The sequence below is a fragment of the Callithrix jacchus genome, chromosome 6, assembly GCF_049354715.1.
Source record: "Callithrix jacchus isolate 240 chromosome 6, calJac240_pri, whole genome shotgun sequence".
Taxonomy (NCBI): Eukaryota; Metazoa; Chordata; class Mammalia; order Primates; family Cebidae; genus Callithrix; species Callithrix jacchus.
In genome coordinates, this window is record NC_133507.1 from 22,026,110 (window position 1) to 22,048,921 (window position 22,812).

At 49.9% G+C, this 22,812-nt stretch overlaps 1 protein-coding gene across 12 annotated transcripts in view; it reads left to right on the plus strand.

The window, feature by feature from the left end:
- CHD2 (chromodomain helicase DNA binding protein 2) overlaps positions 1–22,812 on the plus strand; it is a 166,416-nt gene that overhangs the window by 128,044 nt on the left and 15,560 nt on the right. For 8 of the 12 annotated variants that reach the window (XM_078326852.1, XM_078326854.1, XM_078326855.1 and 5 more), the window contains 3 exons: positions 216–5,154; positions 7,197–7,362; positions 10,216–10,330. In XM_078326852.1, coding sequence (XP_078182978.1) covers positions 216–549 — 334 coding nt within the window. In that variant the 3' untranslated portion in view covers positions 550–5,154; positions 7,197–7,362; positions 10,216–10,330. Of the gene's footprint in view, positions 1–215; positions 5,155–7,196; positions 7,363–8,330; positions 8,482–10,215; positions 10,331–19,937; positions 20,034–20,166; positions 20,279–22,812 lie in introns of all 12 variants that reach the window. The other 4 variants (XM_078326849.1, XM_078326851.1, XM_078326850.1 and 1 more) reach the window with 4 other exon arrangements.

The window sequence follows — 22,812 nt, forward strand, 5'->3', positions numbered from 1 at the left end:
TTGTGTAGTTTCATAGGCTGTGTTTTGCTGATGTGTAAATGACTCTGTTATTACTTTAGTCTTTTTGACTCCTAAGAATGTGAGCATCTGACTTTGAGTCTGTTTGTAAGTGTCCTTGAATATGAGTGTCTGAGGAAGAGCCAAGTGGGTGACGAAGAGAAGTGGGTGGGAATCTGACTTCAGCCTTTCAGCTGATCCTTGCATCTCTATTTCAGGCACCATCATGACTCCAAGCGGAGGAGATCCGATGAATTTAGGCCTCAAAATTACCACCAGCAGGATTTCCGCCGAATGTCTGATCACCGCCCCCCTATGGGCTACCATGGCCAGGGACCCTCAGACCATTACCGCTCTTTCCACACAGACAAACTGGGGGAGTATAAACAGCCCCTACCCCCATTGCACCCCGCAGTCTCAGATCCTCGATCACCCCCTTCTCAGAAATCTCCTCACGACTCCAAGTCACCCCTGGATCACAGGTCTCCTTTGGAGAGATCACTAGAACAGAAAAACAACCCAGATTATAATTGGAATGTCCGGAAAACATAAAGGACAGCTCGCAAAGGAGAGAGCAAGAGTCATCAAACACATGGATGTTTTTGGTCTGACCCGACAGTAGCCAGTTATCTAGACCAGTAAGTGGAGTTTCGGACATGCTGCTGCTGTCAGCTCACTGGCTGAAGGAGCACTTCAAGGAATGGGAGGCCTTTCACTGGGTCCAGCTCGGATTCAGGTCACCACTCCTGCACTTTGGCACCCGTCCCATTCCAGCCTAGTTCTGGCCTCCCACTTTGATGGGCACTTGGAGGAAGAGCTGACTTTGTGCATACCAGGTTCACTGGGATGCGTTTCCCCAGTCAAGGAATAGGGGATCTTCAGAGTCATGAATGTTTTCTCGCCAGGGTCAGTGTTCCCAGAACCTTAGTGCGTGGGTGGGCAGGAGCTGGTGCATGGAGGCAGCTGGGGCCTGATGGGACAGTGTGATTTGCCTGATTTGGTTCACCCTGACATGATGGATGCTGCTGACGGGGAGTGGGTAGGGGGGCAGGTGGGTGGGAACAAGCATAGGACTTGAAGGGGAGCAGGTATACCCCTCAAATGCATTTTTGGGAGAAATGAGACACTCAGCCTCATTATGTGAAACCTGTGGGTGGGGTTGGGGTGGGGAGGTAGCAAGAGGGCAGCGGCTTCCACAGCAGCTTCATCTCTGCCAACACTAATTTTCTCACACTGTCTTTGTACATTTCAGAGGTTTGGTCTTCTGAGTGGGCCTCCTTTCCCTGCCATGCCGGGGAAAGTAGGTGGCTCTGGCTGACTTTTGAGTACTGTGAGTCTGGCAGTGTTGAGGCCAGCGTGGGTCTTACTTGACTGGGGAGTAGGCTGGGTGAGGGGTAGGGTGGGCTAGGGTGGGGGGTAGTGTGGCCAGGGAACTGGAATCCCTGGTGGATTTCTGACTCCTGTGGTGAGAAGGAAAACTACAGGACCTGGAGAGGACACAGGGCAGAGCAGGCCTACTGACCACTTGTTGCTGGCAATTAAAAAGCCTGGGGGTCCTGGTGCAGGCAGCGAACAGGCTTCTAATGTGGGGTTCAGTAGGGCCAGCAAAGTGGGGGAGACTTTCAGTATTGGGCTAGGTCAGCACTTCGGCTGCATTTCCGTTCCCTTTGCACAGCTTGAGGAAATGTATCGGACAGAATCACACATCATGTAGTGGGCAGATGGAAATAAGTACCCAAGGTGAACAAGTTTCTCCTGCTAGTTGGAAATCATTAGAATTGTATTCAGTTTCTCTTCGAATCTGATCAGGTATAAACCTCAGTTAAACTTTTTCTGAAACAGGGAGCATCCAAAGACAGTGACTGAGCTATAGATAGTAAGAATCATCCTAGAGTTGAATTGAGTCAGGTTTAGGAAGCAAGTTGATTGCATCAATTAAGCAGGCTCTTTTCAATTTACTGACACCAGGGCCTGCAGTTTCATTCTCAGTATAGCTTGCCAGTATTGGAGTAACAGAATAACTGACTTGAACATCCAGTGTGCCTGTAAATGTCCAGGCTCAGAGCTGTGAAAACTCTTCTGCTGGGCATGTGCAGGGTTAAACCCCCTGAAGTCTCTTGTGAGGACTTCAGTGCATGCTGGGCTCCTGGGCAGCACCATGAATGCCTTTACCAAGACATGCCGATTTGTATCCCGGAATGAAGCAGATGTGGCTGTGACAAGGCCATTGCTCCCTACCACACAGAGCATCACAGGGCTGGCCCATGCTGTTTCCAGAGGAGGGTCTAGGTCTTGGACGCTAGTGTTGAGAGCTCAGTGGACCCACCCCTTAGTGAACTCCTCACAGTTCTTGGGGTTGCTCAGCCTAGACTTGTACCACACATGCCCTGAAGCAAAGTCCCGGTGACTGCATGAGCCACCTGGCCACAGTCCTCCCATGGAGGCCTCTGTGACTGCCCAGTGGAGAGGGCAGGGCATGTATCCCCACTGAGGCCACACAGTGAGAAGGAAATCACAGATGGAGCCTCTTGCTGATGATACTGACTCTGGCCTGTGTTTGCCTTGCCCAAGCCAAAGAGGAAGGTGAGGTTGGCTTGCCAAGCCCTTGAGCGATGTGAGTGGGGGTGGGAAGGAGGTGAGCCCCTGCAGAGAGCTGGGTCGTGTCCTCTGGGATCGAAAGGAGGGGCAAAGGTGTCATCAGGTTCCCACGCTTGTCAGGGCTTCTCTCTTGAGTCGCTGATAGGAGATCTGAGTTATTCCCAGAGATGTCTCATTGAAGGAAGACCTTCCTTTCATTCACTTTCAGGACTCTTAGTGCCATATGAAGTAGCAAAAGGCAGTATCGGCCAGATCAGTGTTACATTGATTCTAAAATTACAGTGTCCCCATTAGACATCTATTTTAGGTGCTGAAGTGTGTTTGAAGAGTGCATTGGGAAAAAGGAAGCATTTCTTCATTGATTTAAATCAGTATGAATAGTATATGCTTAAATAAAAAAATGTTTTGCACAGGTAAATTCTCTCACTTGGGAATGGGAGAAGCTGCCCCAGGAGTCTGTGAGTGAGGATGGTGTTCCCTGGAACCTGGCTCTGAAAGATTTCGTTGTTGGTAGAAATACCAAGGGTTGAGGAAGAAGGGAGCTAGCATCCCTTAAAACCTGTACGTGAACGAGGGTTGACGTGATACACTATGGCCTAGAGAAGGCCCAGGTGAAAATCGCCACGGTCTTTCAGAGCTGGGCAGACAGGTGCCCAGCAGAGCCCGGGGCTCGCTCCCCTTTCAGTCATTCCTTAGCCCTTCGAAGGGAGACCCCAGACACTTTGCACGCTGTGCTGCGGACATTCTGGCCTGGTGTGTCTGAAGGTTGCATCAGTCCTCCTGGTGCAAACACAGTTTATCTAGGAAGTCACACAATGACACTGAAATCCTACAGACCAAAATCCACTTGTCAGCAGGAGCAGCAGCCCAGCACCAGCGTCTTCCGGCTCCTCTGAGGGCTGCCGCGTTGGGCGGGGGGAGCCATGCCAAGGGTCCAGGCTGCTTTAGGCCATCTGGGCCCCACTCATCAGGGGACAGGTGGTTTTTCTTTATTGTAAAATTGTGGACTTTTAAAACCTGTTGACTAAACAGTAGTTAATTTATATTTGTGAAAAATGCCACTGTCCTAGTGATTTCTGATGTAAATAATGTTTATATAGTATGTATTAAATTTTCCTACATTGTAAAACTGCTGTACTTTTGATTCTTGTATATTAAAAAGTGTTACTGAGGATTTTTAGAATTGGGCTAAGACGTTGCGTTGCAGTGCATTGTGGCGTGAGCTGTGTGCCTGGAGATACCGCCTTGTCTCCCTTCCTCGGTTGCTGGGTCACATCTAGATTTCCTGACACCTTGTGAAGAAAGCTGCATTTCCCTCTGCCCAGTAGAGTGGCATTGTTGCGTTCAGGCCCTAACACCGCCGGTTTCCAAAGCTGCTCCTGAGCATGACGCCGCTGAGGTTAACAGTTCCCTGGCTGAGCAACTCCAGGCTGTGGCTCACAGCTCCGCACTCGAGGGATGACTGGAGTTGCCGAAACCCGTAGTTAATTCCCCTGGGTTAGTCCTGCCTGAGAGGATCCTGGGAGACCCGGGGTGGAGGGGCACCCCCTCTGTCCTGAAGGAAATAAAAACACCGTGTCTGCCAGCCTGTAGCTTTGAGGGTAATTTAACAGATGGGTTATGAGGGGGTGGCATTTTATAATGGAAACACTGACACAAACGTTAGCTCCAGCGTTCTGGCACAGCCCAGACAGAGGAAGGGTGGCACAGCCTGCGGGTGGAGAGCCCTGTCTGAATAGGGCTTGAAGTTGCCCAGATCCACAGTTCTCACTCATCGTTTGGTGACTCTGACACCAAACTAAATTCCTGTGAAGCTCTTAAGTCTTGTTACCAAAGAAGCCCATGTGTCTACTCAGAGCTGAGGGTCAACTCCTGTGACTGCTGTCAGCCCAGGGGACTTGGATGCGGCAGTCCACGGCGGTCCTGGCCTGCGCTGGAGTGGGAGGCTTGGGGTTTCTAGTTCACATAGTTCTTGAGAAAGATGAAGAAAAGCTGAGGGCTCTTCGTGCCCATAAAGAAACAGCTCACAATCATGTTGTAACTCATGACTCAGCTGGAACAATTGGGGGAAACTTTAAGAACAAGTACTGCAATGATCAGCTTATTATGATTTACAATAGCAACAAGCCTTCGAAACTGCCAGCTGCCAAAACGCCTGCCTTTTACTGGAAGCGGCCGCCCAGATCCTCCCTCCTCCCTCCTCCCTGGTGGGGCCTCGAAGGCCTGACATCACGGTAAGCCCTCAACTAGTGCCAACAGAAAGGTCACTTACTGAAACCCAAGTCCCTACAGTTTGCCAGACCGGAGTCAGCTCCAGATTCCAACCTGTGGCTTTTAAAGGAGCAGGACGTGCTCTGACGTAAGGCTTCGCCTTAAGCCCCCTGCACCGGTCCTGTCTGTCATCTCTTCTGGGACCCATTTGGTCTCCCAGCCTACCTTGACTTCATTCTGATCAGTGAGGGGGGTGATGAGGAGAAGGAGGAGGCTCAGCTGGACTGAATGAAAGCTCCATCCTGCAGGAACCTGGGCCCTAATTGAGGAGCTCCCCCGCTGCTGCTGGTAGGACCCTCCCCCCGGCTCACCGTCTTGGGGATGTCCTGGTCAGTTCTACGGCCGTATGATGTAGTGGATGACGATGTCATCAGGCCCCCTGGTTTTGCCCTGAGCCTCCTGGTCTCTGGCTTTGTGTGGGAACATGGGCAAGTCCATGGCCTAAAGTCTTCTTACCTTGAAGATGGGCTGAACAATATCCACTTACGAGCATCACACATGACCTCTTAATTTCCTTAGTGACCTAAGAAGGAACTGTTGCTAAAACCCAGCGCCTGTTAACCACAGGTACCGTGGTGGCTTCAGGGCCTGGGGGGCTGTAAAGGGGCCTCTGGAGTCAGTGCACTGCCCCTACGTGGTCCCTCCCAGTGTTCAGTTGGATGATCACCTTGCATCTTCACTTGCAAATGAAGGAGGCAGCTTCTTGGGTTCATGTGGTTTTTAAGTGAGAGTGTGCAGTGGAAAAGGAGAAGGTCTGTAACTGTAAGGGCTAGCTGGCAGACAGCACTCAGTCATTGGCTGGGGAGTGGGTGGAGAGGGCTGAGTCAGAGGGCAGCTGGACAGGTTGAGGGAGGCCAAGGACAGAATTGCCAGGCCTGGAGGGCAAGCCCGACTCAGCATTGGGCCCAGTACTTCCAGTACTCAGTACCTCAGCATTGGGCTCGTACTCCAGAGCCTGTGTGACAAGAGAGCTACCTCGTGGAAAGCGGCAGCTTGCTCTGTGGGGAGACTAAGCCCCAGCAGGAAGGCCCAGCAGGTACTGGAACCGTCTGGAGGAGCTCACAGTCTCATGGGGGAGACATTGCTGGAAGCAGGCAGTTATGGGAGAGGACGTTTTCCTTGACCCAGGACTCACGACCCTCCTTTGGGCTAGCTCTGCTCCAGGAACTGGACCTGCACAGTGAACCAGGAGAATAAGACCCCTGTCCCCTTGGAGTTGATACTGTAGCTGGAGTGGGAGTGGGCAGGCCCTAGAGAAGCAAACAGAGGAGAAACATCACGAGTGCCAGGGAGAAAACAGTGAGATGGAGAGGGACGGGCTAGTCAAAATCCCTGATCTGAGCAAACTGCAACCTCTTCAGACGGCCGAGCCCTGGCGATCAGGATGGGTGGTAAGGAAGGCACGTGGGCCGGGGGGAGGGTGCCGGGCATGGCTGCACAGACTTGGATTTCAACCTTGGCTCCGTCCCTTCCCAGCTGGTGTTCTTGGGTGCCTTCTCTCCCTCTCTCCAAGTCTCAACTACAAACAGATACTAACAGCTCCTCACCAGGCTGGGCGGAGACAAGTGAGGTCCCCAAGATGTGCGCTGGGTGGGCCGGGCAGCTGTCATGATGTGAGGGTGGCACTGGGGCCCACACTGTGTTTTGGAATCAGCTCCCACTTTGAAGCCGAGACCGAGGGCCCCTGAGCAGATGTGGTTCTAGAACTGTCCTGCAGAGGGCAGCAGGTTTCCATAAAAATTGGCCTGCCGGGCACGCAACACCTAAACTCAACCCAGGGATGGTTCCGCGCCATCCCTGGCCCCAGTGGGCCCCTCCCCTTGGATCGCACAACAGAGCCCTCCACACCCCAGGAGATGTGAAGTCACATGAGATCTCCGCAGTAAGCGGGGCGGGGAGGAGAGAGGCAGAGGCTGCTGGGAGAGGCAACTCCACCACCCTCCCTGAGCAGGGGACAGGAGGGGATGGTGCTGCTGGCTCCGGCCCAGCCTCCATCCCTGCCTCCAGCTTTTGTGCAGGGATACACAGGGTTGGGCTCCTCAGTGCAGCCTCTCCTCCTTCCCACCTGCGAGGGGACTTGCGTAGGGACCGTTCTGAACCACAAGGACCCCCATCATCACCCGGCTGCTCTCGGTGACCTTCACCTTAATGTCCCAGCACCCTGGTTTGGGTCTGGGCCCTCTGTGACCTGCCCCTGCAGGCCACTCCAACCTTCTTCAGTCCCTTGACTGAACAAGCCCCAGCTGCTCTCTCGGCCTCAGGTGGAGGAGGTCAGCTCTGCCTCCCAGCTGCGGCCCCTTTCTCCCTCCTCCATCACCACCTTCCTGCAGAACACCTGGTCGTCTTCAAGAATCCATTCCGGCCATCTCTGGCTCTGCCGTTCTGCCTCCATTCCTGCTGGAGTCTTCCCTGTGCCTGCAGACAGCGTCAGAGCTCCGGGCGCACTCTGGGGGCCCCACCTGACCGAGACTCTAGCTCGGCCTCCTGCCTCCACAGGTACAGGGCCTGGGAATGTGCTTGGGGGTGATGGCAGTACGAGGTCCTCTAGGCTCATCCCTCGTTGTCCGTGGGTGCCCTGGTCCCTGGGTGAACAGTGACTTGGAGGCAGTTGCTGCGCTTGGTGCCCTCTCTTTTGGGGGCCAAAGGGGGTGCCACCTTCCCTGGGGGCTGAGAACACTGGAAGTTCAGCCAGACTTCAGGTCCCTGCTCCCCAGGCCTCCTAGACCAGGGGGGATATTGAAAGCAGATAGGAGCCAGGCCCCAGCTTAGAGCCGCTTTCTAAGACTCCCTGCTGGGCCTGACGTGAACCCTTTATCTGCTGGACTGTGGGAAGAGCCAGAGGACATTCAGGGAGCTGAGCTGGAGCGGTGATGGGGCTTCAGGGCACTGGGCAAGCAGTACCTTGGGGCGTTGTTACCATCCTGGTGTTATTTCAGTATTTGAGCATCTAGATGACTCAGGGGTCATGGCCCCAGCTGCCTCGAATCAGGCCCAGGCTCTGCGTACTGAGGAGAGGGAAGGAGCTGGGAAGGTCTGGGGGGTAGCAGCAGAGTTGGGGCGGAGCACCTCTCCCAGGAGGGACTCGAGGCCCAGTGTGGAGACCCAGGGCCGTCTCTGCAGACAGCCTGAGCATGGGCTCTAGAGGTAGCTCACCTTCAAATCAGGTAGCGTCCCTGGCTGCTGTGACCTGGCCCAGGTGGTTAACCTTACAGGTTAACAATTCTCTCTCAGCGTCTGCACTTGAAACCCCAGGGAACAGCGTCAATTTCCGGATGAGCGAACAGAGCATGGTGCACGCTAGCTCCGTGTAGGGTGCACCCTCGTTCCTGTGGCCCTCAAGGCTCTCTGTATCCTCAGCACAGGCCCGCTAATGCCTGGTGCTCTGGCCTTCCCCGGACCAGGACAGGCTGGCAGTGACGCCTCTGTGTTCCCCTGGCTTCATCTGGGGCCACCTCTTTCCACAGTGTGCTAGGCTCCTGCTGCTTCACACCACAGGGCCTCCTTGCCTCCTCCTCTGGAACCCATCCTGCGTCACTCTGCCCCCAGTCCTGGAGTGCTTGTCACCTCCTTCCCCTTCTCTCTCAGCCCTGCTGAGATGATGCAAATACTAATCAGGTAAAAGAACCCGCACCCAACTGTACTGGTTTAGTGCTCCCCAAATGTGGATCCACAGATACATGGTGGGGAGGAGAGTTCTTAGAGGTCTCTAGAAGAATTTTTAAATTTTTATGTTTTCATTTTATTTATGTATAATTATTTTTTGAGACATGTTTTACTCCTGTCTCCCGGGCTGGAGTGCCGTGGCAAGATCTTGATTCGTTACAACCTCTGCCTCACAGGTTCAAGTGATTCTCCTGCCTCAGGCTCCTGAGTAGCTGGGATTACAGGTGCGTGCCACCATACCCGGCTATTTTTCTTTTTTTTGAGATGGAGTCTTACACTGTCTTCCGGGCTGGAGTGCAGTGGTGCCATCTCAGCTCACTGCACCCTCTGCCTCCTGGGTTCAACCGATTCTCCTGCCTCAGCCTCCCAAGTGGCTGATATTGTAGGTCCTCCCCACCATGCCTGGATAATTTTTTTATATATATACATATTTTTTTTTCGTTGTTTGAGACAGAGGCTCACTCTGTTGCCTAGGCTGGAGTGCAGTGGCACATGATCTTGGCTCTCTGTAACCTCCATCTGCCGGGGTTGAAGCAATTCTCCTCTCTCAGCCTCCTGAGTAGCTGGGATTACAGGCTCTTGCCACCATGCCCGGCTAATTTTTGTATTTTTAGTAGAAACAGGGTTTCGCTATCTTGGCCAGGCTGGTTTTGAATTCCTGACCTTGTGATCCACCCCCCTCGGCCTCCCTAAGTGCTGGTATTATAGGTGTGAGCCACCGTGCCCGGCCAAGTTTTTGTATTTTTAGTAGAGACAGGGTTTCACTATGTTGGCCAGGCTGGTCTCAAACTCCTGACCTGGTGATCCGCTCACCTCAGCCTCCCAAAGTGCTGGAATTACAGGCATGGGCCACTGCAACCAGCCTAATTTTTGTATTCTTAGTAGAGATGAGGTTTCACCATGTTGGCCAGGCTGGTCTCCAATTCCTGACCTCAAGTGATGATCTGCCCACCTCAGCCTCCAAAAGTGCTGAGATTAAAAGCAGGAGCCACCGCCCCCGGCCTGTTTTCATTTTAACGAACATAGTTTAAAATCAAGATAAGCAAATCCTTGAGCATTTGGAAGAGAGGGAGGGAAAAGGGCCTGAGGACTGCGGATTGTTATCAGTGCCCAGGGTCACTGGCACTGATAGGGAACTGTGCTGACAGGCGTAGCGGGGCCTCCGTGGTAAGCAGAGGGGAGCCGAGTCACTGCTTGGCACCTGGGACAGGTGCTGACCTCCAGAGAACCTGGGCCCTGGTGGCTGCTCCTTCCTCACCTTAGACACCCATTTGGTGTCTGCAAAATATCATCCACTGCTTTAAATTAATGCTGCTCGTTGGAGTTTTATTGGTTTTGTAGTTGTGTTTAGCCTTAATTAGTAAACGTGTCTTGATTTTATAATTGAAAGGAGCAATAATTACAAGGAGTTTATATGTAGCCTGATGAATAATAAAATGAATCAGCCCTGGAAGGTCTGGAGGAATACAGGCCTGTGGGCGGTCTGTACATTCTAGATGTTTGGGAATACAGCTGTTGATGACCGAAACCTGTGAGGCCAGGAGGCAGCCTATGAGATGGCCTGGGAAAGGAGCCGCCATCTATTGAGGCTGTGTGGGCGCCAGGCTCTGGGCCTGATGCTTTGTTGAAGTTCTTTCATTGAGTCTTCCGGTAATCCAATGGAGTGGAATTCATCTTATTTTTCAGATGAGGATCCTCAGGCCCAGACATGTCAGATAACTTGCCTAAGGTCACACAGGAGGTGGTGGATCTGCTGAAACTGTACTGATGGCGTGTGAAAGACAGCAAGACTTTATTTAAGGTGCGGGGCAGCTTGACCGGGGCCACAGCAGCTGGGGAGAGAGATTGGGCTCACTCTGAATTCAGCACGAGCAAGTGGGAGTTGATGGCCAAAGAACAGGGTGGGCTCAGTGGAAGGAAAACCTCTTCAGAGGAAACATCTGGGGGGATTCTGGCTAAATGGATCTGATGGGATTCCTTTCTTCTGTTCTTCTTATGATTATACTTTAAGTTCTGGGGCACATGTGCAGAACGCGCAGGCTTGTGACATAGGTATACACGTGATGGTGATTGGCTGCATCCATCACCCCATCATCTACAGTAGGTATTTCTCCTAATGCTATCCCTCCCCTAATCCCCCACCCCCTGCTATCCCTCCCCTAGCTCTCCCCCGCTCCCCACAGGCCCTGGTGAGTGATGTTCCCCTCCCTGTGTCCATGCATTCTCATTGTTCAACACCCACCGATGAGTGAGAACATTTGGTGTTTGATTTTCTGTTCTTGTGTCAGTTTGCTGAGAATGATGGTTTTCAGCTTCATGCACGTCCCTGCAAATGACAAGAACTTATTCTTTTTTATGGCTGCATAGTATTCCATGGTGCATATGTGCATTTTCTTATCCAGGTTTTCTTTATCCAGTCTATCATTGATGGGCATTTGGGTTGGTTCCAAGTCTTTGCTACTGTGAACAGTGCCACAATAAACATATATGTCCTTATAACAGAATAATTTATGTGTCTTTATAATAGAATAATTTATAGTCTTTTGGATATATACCCAGTAATGGGATTGCTGGGTCAAATGGAATTTCTATTTCTAGGTCCTTGAGGAATCGCCACACTGTCTTCCACAATGGATGAACTAATTTACACTCCCACCAACACTGTAAAAGTGTTCCTATTTCTCCACATCCTCTCCAGCATCTGTTGTCTCCTGATTTTTTAATGATCTGCATTCTGACTGGTGTGAGATGGTATCTCATATGTGGTTTTGATTTGCATTTCTCTAATGACCAGAGATGATGACCTTTTTTTCATATGCTTGTTGGCTGCATAAATGTCTCTTTTTGAGAAGTGTCTGTCCGTATCCTTTGCTCACTTTTTCATGGGGTGGTTTTTTCTCTTGTAAATTTGTTCTTTGTAGATTCTGGATGGGTACCCTTTGTCAGATGGATAGATTGCAAAAAAATTTTTCCCATTCTGTTGGTTGCTGCTTCTCTCTAATGAGAGTTTCTTTAGCTGTGCAGAAGCTCTTAAGTTTAATTAGGTCCCATTTGTCTATTTTGGCTTTTGTTGCCATTGCTTTTGGTGTTTTAGTCATGAAGTCCTTGCCTATGCCTGTGTCCTGAATGGTATTGCCTAGGGTTTCTTCTAGGGTTTTTATGGTGTCAGGTCTTATGTTTAAACCTTTAATCCATCTGGAGTTAATTTTTGTATAAGATGTCAGGAAGGGGTCCAGTTTCAGCTTTCTGCATAGGGCTAGCCAGTTTTATCAACACCATTTATTAAATAGGGATTCCTTTCCCCATTGCTTGTTTTTGTCAGGTTTGTCAAAGCTCAGATGGTTGTAGATGTGTGGCATTACTTCTGAGGCCTCTGTTCTGTTCCATTGGTCTATATCTCTGTCTTGGTACCAGTACCATGCTGTTTTGATTACTGTAGCCTTGTAGTACAGTTTGAAGTCAGGTAGCATGATGCCTCCAGCTTTGTTTTTTGTTTTTTTTTTTGGCCTAGGATTGTCTTGGCTGTGTGGGCTCATTTTTTTTGGTTCCATATGAAATTTAAGGTGGTTTTTAAAAATTATGTGAAGAAAGTCAATAGTAGCTTGATGGGGATAGCATTGAATCTATAAATTACTTTGCGTGGTATGACCATTTTAACGATATTGTTTCTTCCTAGCCATGAGCATGGAATGTTTTTACGTCTGTTTATGTCACCTCTTATTTCCTTGAGCAGTGGTTTATAGTTCTCCTTGAAGAGGTCCTTCACATCCCTTATTAGTTGTATTCCTAGGTATTTTATTCTCTTTGTAAAAATTGTGAATGGGAGTTTGCTCATGATTTGGCTCTCTTTTGTATGTTGTTGGTGTATAGGAATGCTTGTGATTTTTGCACATTGATTTTGTATCCTGAGACTTGGCTGAAGTTGCTTATCAGCTTAAGGAGATTTGGGGCTGAGACAATGGGGTCTTCTAAATATACAATCATGTTGTCTGCAAAGAGAGACAATTTGACTTCCTCTTTTCCTAATTGAATACCCTTTATTTCTTTTTCTTGTCTGATTGCCCTGGCCAGAACTTACAATACTATGTTGAATAGGAGTGGTGAGAGAGGGCATCCTTGTCTTGTGCTGGTTTTCAAAGGGAATGCTTCCAGTTTTTGCCCATTCAGTATGATATTGGCTGTGGGTTTGTCATAAATAGCTCTTATTATTTTGATACATGTTCCTTTGACACCTTGTTTATTGAGGGTTTGTAACATAAAGGACTGTTGAATTGTGTCAGAGGCCTTCTCTGCATCTGTTGAGATAATCATGTGGTTTTTGTCTTTGGTTCTGTTTATGTGATGGATTTCATTTACCGATTTGCATGTGTTGAACAGCCTTGCATCCCAGGGATGAGGCTGACTTGATTGTGATGCATAAGCTTTTTGATGTGGTGTTGGATTCAGTTTGCCAGTATTTTATTGAAGATTTTTGCATGATGTTCATCATGGACATCAGCCTGAAATTTTTATTTGTGTCTCTGCCAGGTTTTGGTATCAGGATAATGTTGGTCTTATAAAACGAGTTAGGGAGAATTCTCTATTTTTCTGTTTGGAATGGTTTCAGAAGGAATGGTACCAGCTCCTCTTTGTATCTCTGGTAGAATTCGGCTGTGAACCTGTCTGGTCGTGGCCTTTTTCTGGTTGGTAGACTATTAATTGCTGCCTCAATTTCAGACCTTGTTATTGGTCTATTCAGGGATTCAACTTCTTCCTGGTTTAGTCTTGGGAGGGTGTAAGTGTCCAGGAATCTACCCATTTCTTCTAGATTTTCTGGTTTATTTGCATAGAGTTGTTTGTAGTAATCTCTGATGGTAGTTTGTATTTCTGTGGAATTGGTGGTTATGTCCCCTTTATCATTTTTTATTCCATCTATTTGATTCTTCTCTTTTTTTTTATTTTTGAGACAGAGTTTTGCTCTTGTTACCCAGGCTGGAGTGAAATAGTGTGATCTTGGCTCACCGCAACCTCCGCCTCCTGGGTTCAGGCAATTCTCCTGCCTCAGCCTCCCGAGTAGCTGGGATTACAGGCACACGCCACCATGCCCAGCTAATTTTTTGTATATTTAGTAGAGATGAGGTTTCACCATGTTGACCAGGATGGTCTCGATCTCTTGACCTCGTGATCCATCCGCCTTGGCCTCCCAAAGTGCTGGGATTACAGGTGTGAGCCACCGTGCCTGGCCCTGATTCTTCTGTCTTTTCTTCTTTATTAGTCTGGCTAGCAGTCTTATCTATTTTGTTGATCTTTTCAAAAAACCAGCTTCTGAATTCATTGATTTTTTTTTTGAAGGTTTTTTTTGTTTCTCTATCTTCTTCAGTTCTGCTCTGATCTTAGTTATTTTCTGTCTTTTGCTAGCTTTTGAATTTGTTTGATCTTGCTCCTCTTGTTCTTTTAATTGTGATGTTAGGTTGTCAGTTTTAGACCTTTCCTCTTTTCTCTTGTGGGCATTCAGTGCTATAAACACACTCTGCTTTAAATGTGTCCCAGAGATTCTAGTACGTTGCATCTTTTTTCTCATTGGTTTCAAAGAACATCTTTATTTCTGCCTTCATTTTGTTATTTATCGGTAGTCTTTCAGGAGCAGGTTGTTCTGTTTCCATGTAATTGTGTGGTTTTCAGTGAGTTTCTTAATCCTGAGTCCTAATCCTAATTTGGTTGCCCTGTGGTCTGAGAGACTGTTTGTTATGATTTCTGTTCTTTTGCATTTGCTGAGGAGTGTTTACTTCTTCATAAGTGTTTTACAATTATGTGGTCAATTTTAGAATAAGTGTGATGTGGTTTGAGAAGAATGTATATTCTGTGGATTTTGGGTGGAGAGCTCTGTAGATGTCTATTAGGTCTGCTTGGTCCAGATCTGAGTTCAAGTCCTGGATATGCTTGTTAATTTTCTGTCTTGTTGATCTATCTAATATTGACAGTAGGGTGTTAAAGTCTCCCACTATTATTGTGTGGGAGTCTAAGTCTCTTTGTAGGTCATTAAGAACTTGCTTTATGTATCTGGGTGCTCCTGTATTGGGTGTGTATATATTTAGGATCGTTAGCTCTTCTTGTTGCATTGATTCCATTGTGTAATGCCCTTCTATGTCTGTTTTGATCTTTGTTGGTTTAAAGTCTATTTTGTCAGCTGGATACCAACCCCTGCCTTTTTTTGCTTTCCATTTATTTGGTAAATCTTCCTCCATCCCTTTATTTTGAGCCTATGTGTGTCTTCGCACATGAGATGAGTCTCTTGAATACAGCACACTGATGGGTCTTGACTCTATCCAATTTGCCAGTTTGTGTCTTTTAATTGGGGCATTTAGCCCATTTACATTTAAGGTTAATATTATTATGTATGAATTTGATCCTGCCATTGTGATGCTGATTGTTTTGCACACTAGTTGATGCAATTTCTTCATAGTATCAATGGTCTTTACCATTTGGAATGTGTTTGCTGTGGCTGGTATTTGTTGTTCCTTTCCATGTTTAGTGCTTCCTTCAGGAGCTCTTGTAAGGCAGGCCTGGTGGTGACAAAAATCTCTCAGCAGTTGCTTGTCCATAAATAATTGTATTTCTCCTTCACTTATGCAGCTTAGTTTGGCTGGTTATGAAATTCTGGGTTGAAAATTCTTTTCTTTAAGGATCTTGAATATTGGCCCCACTCTCTTCTGGTTTGAAGGGTTTCTGCTGAGAGTTCCGCTGTGAGTCTGATGGGCTTCCCTTTGTGGGTAACCTGACCTTTCTCTCTGGCTGCCCTTAGCGTTTTTTCCCTTCATTTCAACCCTGGTGAATGTGACGATTATGTGTCTTGGGGATGTTCTTCTTGAGGAGTATCTTCATGGTGTTCTCTGTATTTCCTGAATTGGGATGTTGGCCTGCCTTGCTAGGTTGGGGAAGTTCTCCTGGGTAATATCCTGAAGTGTTTTTCAAGTTGGCTTCATTCTGCCATTACTTTCAGGTACATTGATAAAATGTAGATTTGGTCTTTTCACATAATCCCTAATTTCTTGGAGGCTTTATTTCCATTTTTTTTCTTTTCTGACCTTGTCTTGTCGCTTTATTTCATTGAGTTGATCTTCAGTCTCTAATATCCTGTCTTCTGCTTTATCAATTTGGCTGTTGATACTCGTGTATGTTTCAGGAAGTTCTTGTGCTGTGTTTTTCAGCTCCATCAGGTCCTTTATGTTCTTGCCTACACTGGCAGTTCTAGTTAGCATCTTGTCTCACCTTTTTTCATTGGGTTACAGCATGTTCCTTTAGCTTGGAGAAGTTTGTTATTACCCACCTTCTGAGGTCTGCTTCTGTCAGTTTGTCAAACTCATTCTCCATCCAGTTTTGTTCCCTTGCTGGGAAGGAGTTGTGATCCTGTGATCCTTGGAGGAGAAGAGGTGTACTGGTTTTTAGAATTTTCAGCCATTTTGCGCTGGTTTCTTCCCATCTTCATGGATTTATCTACCTTTGGTCTTTGAAGTTGGTGACCTTTGGATGGAATCTCTGAGTGGACATCTTTTCTATTGATTTCTTTCTGTTTGTTACTTTTCCTTCTAACAGGCCCTTCTGCTACAGGTCTGCTGGAGTTTGCTGGAGGTTCACTCCTACAAACTCCTGCTTGCCTGGGAATCACCAGCAGAGCAGCAAAGATTGTTGCCTGTTCCTTCCTCTGGTAGCTTCATTCCAGAAGGGTACCCACCAGATGCCAGCCAAAGCTGTTTTGTATGAGATGCCTGTCAGCCCCTGCTGGGAGGTGTCTCCCAGTCAGGATACACTGGGGTCAGAGAGCCACTTGAGGCAGTTTGTCCCTTATCAGACCTCAAACACTATGTTGGGAGATCCACTGCTCCTTTCAGAGCTGCCAAGCAGGTACATTTAAGTCTGCTGAAGCTGTACCCACAACCGCCCCTTTTCTCAGGTGCTCTGTTCCAGGAAGATGGGGACTTTATAAGTCCCTAACAGGCTGCTGCCTTTTTACAGAGATGCTCTGCCCAGCGACAAGGGAGTCTAGTGACAAAGTCTGCCTGCGGAGACCTTACTGAGCTGCCATGAGCTCTTCCCAGTCACTGTGTAAACTTCCCAGTGACTTTGTTTATGCAGGCAAGGTTAAAACTGCCTACTCGAGCCTCAGCAATGGCAGACACCCCTCCCTCCACCGAGCTCAAATGTCCCAGGTAGAGCTCAGAGTGCTGTACTGGCTGCGAGGATTTCAAGCCAGTGGATCTTAGCTTGCTGGTCTTCATGGGGTGGGACCTGCTGAGCCAGACCACTTGGCTCCCTGGATTCAGCCCCCTTTTTCAGAGGAGTGAATGGTTCTGTCTTGCTGGCGTTCCAGGTGCCAGTGGGGTATGAAAAACAAAACAAAACTGTGGTGGCTAGCTCAGTGTCTTCCCAGATGGCTGCCCAGTTTTTTGCTGGAAACCCAAGGCCCTGGTGTAGTAGGCAATGGTGGGAATCTCCTGGTCTGTGGGTTGTGAAGAGACTGTGGGAAAAGCACAGTATCTGGGCCAGAGTGCTGGGAACAGTCCCTAATGGCTTCCCTTGGCTAGGAGAGGGAGTTCCTTGTGTTTCCCGGCTGAGGCGACACCCAACCCTGTTTCAGCTCTCCCACCTTGGGCTGCACCCACTGTCTAACTAGTTCCAGTGAGATGAACCAGGTACCTCATCAGTTGGAAATGCAGAGAGCACCTGCCTTCTGCGTCGCTCTTAATGGGAGCTGCGCACCAGACCTGTTCCTATTTGGCCTTCTCGCCAGCAGTCCCTGATGGGGTTCTTGCTGAAGGCAGGCCAGGTAATCAGACGTCCCCTGGAGTTGGCAGGGTATGAAGACCATGATCAGACAGGGCGATCAGAGGTGGATGATGGGGGAATTCCAGCAAGACCAGTTTAGCAGAACTCTTGCTGAAATGGAACAATACAGAGACAAATACAGAAGGCCCAGGCCTATCTGGGAGGCTCAGGGGAGCTTGAGGAGAGATGGGTCAAGGTGGGGATGTTTGTGAGAACTCAGATTCTAGCCCTGCTCTGAAGGCTCAGCCTGTCCCCGCCTCATGCAGTGGCTTTCCCTGCGGTCTCCCAGAGGCACCAGTATGAGCATATGTAGTTCTTCCCACTGCCAAGGCATGAAGCCCTAGTCCTGTACCCAGTTTATAGCTGAGAGTAGTGAGGCCCAGACACAGCCTGTGACTCAAGGTGAGGGTCAGAGAAGCTGCTGTGAGCTCTGTGAGGACCAGGGCATGTCACTTCCTTCTGCCACCCAGATGCCTTCCTTGCTTGGCTGGTCCCTGTGAAGGCCCCCAGGCACTTGTAACTCATTTGTTGTACAATATATGTAAGTATGATGACGTGTAATCACACATGTGACTCAGTTAGTGTCTATCTCTCACCACTAGAGGTCAGTCCCATGAGGGCGGGCGCATTCATTCCAGCGGTCACAGCTGTATTGCCAACATCAAGCACAGCCCCCAGCTCATCACAGGGCCTCTCCACATACCTGCCAAATCCCTGAATGTGCCCCCAGATCCAGACCACGACCAGCCACATCGGGGGTGGCCTGCAGATGTTTGTGCAAGGAGGGAAGGGAAGAAAGACTCCTCTTGTTTTATGCAACCAACATGTATCAGGTTTGTTTAGCCAGAATCCCCGCCATGTTTCCTCTTAAGAGGTTTTCCATCCACCCACCCGGCTCCTTTGCCATCAATTTCCACTTGCCTTAAGGGATGAATCTGAGATCACCAGCAAAGAAAGGGAAGGTCAAGGCCATTCTTGCTGGAGTTCTGCTCTATCCTGGGGAGGGAGCCATGGCCCTGCAGACCGGTCTCTGGTGGCCAAGGCTTCAGCCTTGACCTGACATGAAACCCCTCTGATGGAGCCTGCCTGTACTTTGAGTCCCTCCTCAGTCAGCCTCCCAGTGGGGGCCTGGCCCCACCCTCGGATCCCCCAGACCCAGAGCCCGGGATTGACTGCCCCTGCTGTGGGGCTCTAGAGCCCCCAGAGCGCTTGTTCTCTGCCCTCAAGTGAGGAGTTGATGGGTGCCGTGAAGGGTGGGGTGGGCGTGTGCTCTCCTACCAGGTCCTGGTTGTAACCCAGAGTAGGTCCGTTGGCTACTCTTGGCCTCGTTCATCTGGATACAAGGGCAGTATCTGCTTTCTAGGGTTTTCGTGAACTTTGTCAAAGCAATACTGGCCCCACTGGCAGGTGCAAATGCAGAGGCTCACCTCTATTTCCTGAGGAGGTAGACGTGGTGCCCAGAGGACGACAAAGGTGGCAGCTCACTCCCACTAGCTCCAGGGGACATCTGATCACCTGGCTTGCCTTCAGCAAGAATTCCATCAGCTTGCTCTGTGGCAGGGGTGAGCGGGGCAGTGGGCGACTGGCAGGAAATGGTCAGCTTGGAGGAACAGTGCCCTCGAGGTGGCTGGGAACAGGGGGGCTGCAGAGAACAGTGGCCAATTACTAAAAGCACCCAGTGGACCGGCCGCCATGCTACACACATCACATTTCATCTTCACCACGCAAGGGAGGTGGTGTCCCTGTTCTGTCACAGCTAAGATGGCTGAAGCTGTAAAACAGGGACAACTCAACCTTGTCATGTAGCCAGTAGGTGACATCTTGGAGCTTGGACCAGGTCTGGTCCTGGAGCCTGGGCTCTTCCTCTGGCCAGGTGCCTCTGTGCTCACGCCACTGTCTGTCCTGGCCATCCAGGCCCATGAAACACAAGGTCCTTCCCCCAGACCAGGGCGTGGTGGGGTGGGGTGGGGCTGGTCCTGTGGAAGGAGTTCTTGCCTTGTTTCCTCGAGGGGTTGCTTTGGGGACTGCTGTTCCCCGCACTGCCAACTCTTTATGTCCTTTAGAGTCCTGAGGTCAGCATGCCCCCCTTGCCCTGAGCCAGCCCACCAGGGTGATCAGCTGCCACAAGCCCCTTCCCTGTAACAGTTGATGCTGGCCTTACTGCACAGATGGAGCTCAGAGTGAGCTCAAAACCAGTTCCCCAGACAGTGTCTGAACTCATCTTCGTTTTTCCCTGGGCAGATCTGCTTGGCCAGACTCACTCTGCTTGGGCTAAATGGCCCGGAGAGGGCTCTGGTTCCTGCTGGGGAGAGCTGAGGGAGCAGGTTTGAGTGCAAATGTGGAAGAATCCAAGTGCCGTCTCAGGGTCACTCCGAGCTAGGACAGGGTGATGCTGGGCGACAGGCACGTTTTGGCCTTGGAATCTGGGTTGTCTGGGATCACACCTCCCATTCCAGGAACCCTGCTGCCACCAGGAGCATGCCTTGCACACAGGCTGCCTGGAGCACTCTCTTCATTCAGACCATCCTGCTAGGACTTTCTGAGAGAGTTCATTTCTGTTCCTTTGCCCTCGGGGTTCTTTAACACCACGTCTATATCTTTGGCAGGGAAGGATTAAAAGGTCAAAATGTTGAAAAGCTCTGCAGTGTGGGGAAGGTGGCGAAGGAAAGGCATTGGAGGTCTTGGCTCTTCTGATTGAGAAGGTAGTGGTTTCTCAGGGGACAATGGGAACTTCCAGGGAATGGGGTCTGTAGACTCCTGATTAGAGGGTTTGGGGTGTGGGCGTCTTCCCACTGGCCTTCACTGGAACACCAGGCTTCTTTCCATTGTTTCAAGGGTTTGGCAAGTGAGGCCCATCAGACCAAAGAGATATGACTTTTGGACCATACCTGAGATTTGCCCGAAGTGCCTCCCTGGCTTTGCGCGTCTTGTCTGCTGGGAGACACAGGTATGCGAGGGCAGAGTGGGGACTCTCTTCAAGATATCCTCTCCCCAGTTCTTGTTGGTCAGCCCAGTAGCATGTCGGAGGCAGGGTGGCCTGGTGTGCAGGGGCTGCCCCATGAACATTGCCTCAATGAATGGAGCTGTGATGGTTAATATCAAGTGGCAACTTGATTGGATTGAAGAATGCAAAGTATTGATCCTGCGTGTGTCTGAGAGGGTGTCGCTGAAGGAGATTAACATTTGAGTCAGTGAACTGGGAGACACAGACCCAAGCTCAACCTGGGTGGGTATGAGCTAATCAGCTGCCAGCGAGGCTAGGAGAAATGCCGGCAGAGGAGTGTGGAGGGACTAGGCTGGCTGTTTCCTGGCCTCAGTCTTTATCTCATGCTGGCTGCTTTCTGCCTTCCAACATTGGATTCCGAGTTCTTCAGCTTTTGGGCTCTCAGACCTATGCTGGTGGTTAGCCAGGTGCTCTCAGGCCTTCAGTCCCAAACCTGCTCTTCCCATGATCTTTCCAGTCACAACAGTCAGTGGCACCACCACTTCCCTGGGTGCCAAGACCCCCATACCTGGAGATGACATCGTGGTCTCCTGTGAAGCTCACTCTCTCTTTTCCCGAGCCCTGTCAGCCCCACCTTCCTATTAGACCCCAAAGCCCTTCATTTTTTTTTTTTTTTTTTTGAGACAGAGTTTCGCTCTTGTTACCCAGGCTGGAGTGCAATGGCGCGATCTCGGCTCACCGCAACCTCCGCCTCCTGGGTTCAGGCAATTCTCCTGCCTCAGCCTCCTGAGTAGCTGGGATTACAGGCACGCGCCACCGTGCCCAGCTAATTTTTTGTATTTTTAGTAGAGATGGGTTTTCACCATGTTGACCAGGATGGTCTCCATCTCTTGACCTCATGATCCACCCGCCTCGGCCTCCCAAAGTGCTGGGATTACAGGCGTGAGCCACTGCGCCCGGCCTGGAGGAGACTTTACTTTTAATATTGAGTGGACAGACTAGGGGTCCCAGGTGAGGCCACAGCTGGACAATTCCCCTCCTCACCCTCCTGCCGTCATGTCTCTTGGAACCTCTGACCTGCTTCCCTTTTCTCTGTGGAGCTTGTCACCATGGTTTTGTAACTCATTTATTGCCTTATCTTCCCATCAAGAATGCACAGCAGTCTGCCTGGGTGACAGACGCAACCCCCCTCCCTTCCCACAAGGCTGGGTATGCAGCCAATAGAGTTATCAAATAGATAAATAAACACAATTTGCAGCGAGGAGGCGGCCACGTCTGGCAGCCTCCATGTGTGGTGCCAGGGCCATGCGTGAGGCCATTGATGAGCATTAGCTCATTGGATTTCCATTCTGACCTTGGGAGGTGGGTACTCACAAATCCATTTTTACAAATAAGGAACCTAAGCCTCAAAAAATCCCAAGGAGACCACCCAGCCCGCGACGGGTTGAGCCAGTTTGGATGCCAAGTTTGCCTGCAGCCTGAGCCCGAGTGCCACTCCTGCTCCATGCCACTCATGGGCTCTGATGACTCCCCTCCCTCCCTGCCTCTGACGAGTCTCTGCCCAAGTCTTCTGGTAAGGATTTTCATCCCACAGTCTGCCCCTCATTAGAAGTGACTCCCATTCGTTCATTTTAAAGGCTGTTTCTGTCCTGTCTTCTATGCTTGCAAATTCATTCAGCTAAACAAGAAGTCCAGGAGTTCTGGGCCACACGTCAGTGAGAGGGGAAGGAGGGGCAGCGGTGCCTACCTCCGCGTGCTAATGCATTTACCTCCCGGCTGCAGGCGTCCATGGAGCTGGCAGCCAGGACCCTCCAGAGGCTCCAAACCTAGCCTGCCCCGGGAGAACAAGCTGCTGCTTGGGAACCTTTTAGCTCAAGATGCTGTGTTCCATATTCATGATGAAATTTCCATGTTCATGAGGCATCCAGTAAGCAGCACGGCACTGGGAAGGAATTCCAGCCGGTTACATTTAGGGGCCTGAAAACAATTCCAAACCAAGGATATTTTCTGGCTAGTGCCATTCAGCATTTTCATCTAATGGAGGAGACTCTTTTTTCCTTTTCCTTTTCTTCCGTGTGCCCTGGCTTCTCAGTAACTGTTCTCCACTCCTCCCTGCTGCCTCCCTGAGTCACTCCGTCCCACTGGCTGTTGAAGGAACGAGGCCTCTAGTGACAGTCCTGGCTACGAGGGAAGAGGCTGGTTATGTTTCATCTTTTCCAGTCTGGGTCCTTCCTCCCAAACCCAAGTCCCGTGTTCTCTCTGGCAGCCCTGCAGGAACAGGGCTTGACAAAGTTCTCCTTTTTCAGCCCGGTGCGGTGGCTCACGCTTGTAATCCCAGCACTTTGGAAGGCCAAGGCGGGTGGATCACCTGAGGTTGGGAGTTCGAGACCAGCCTGACTAACATGGAGAAACCCCATCTCTACAAAAAATTAAAAAAAAAAAAAAATTAGCTGGGCGTGGTAGTGCATGCCTATAATCCCAGCTGCTTGGGAGGCTGAGGCAGGAGAATCGCTTGGACTTGGGAGGTGGAGGTTCCA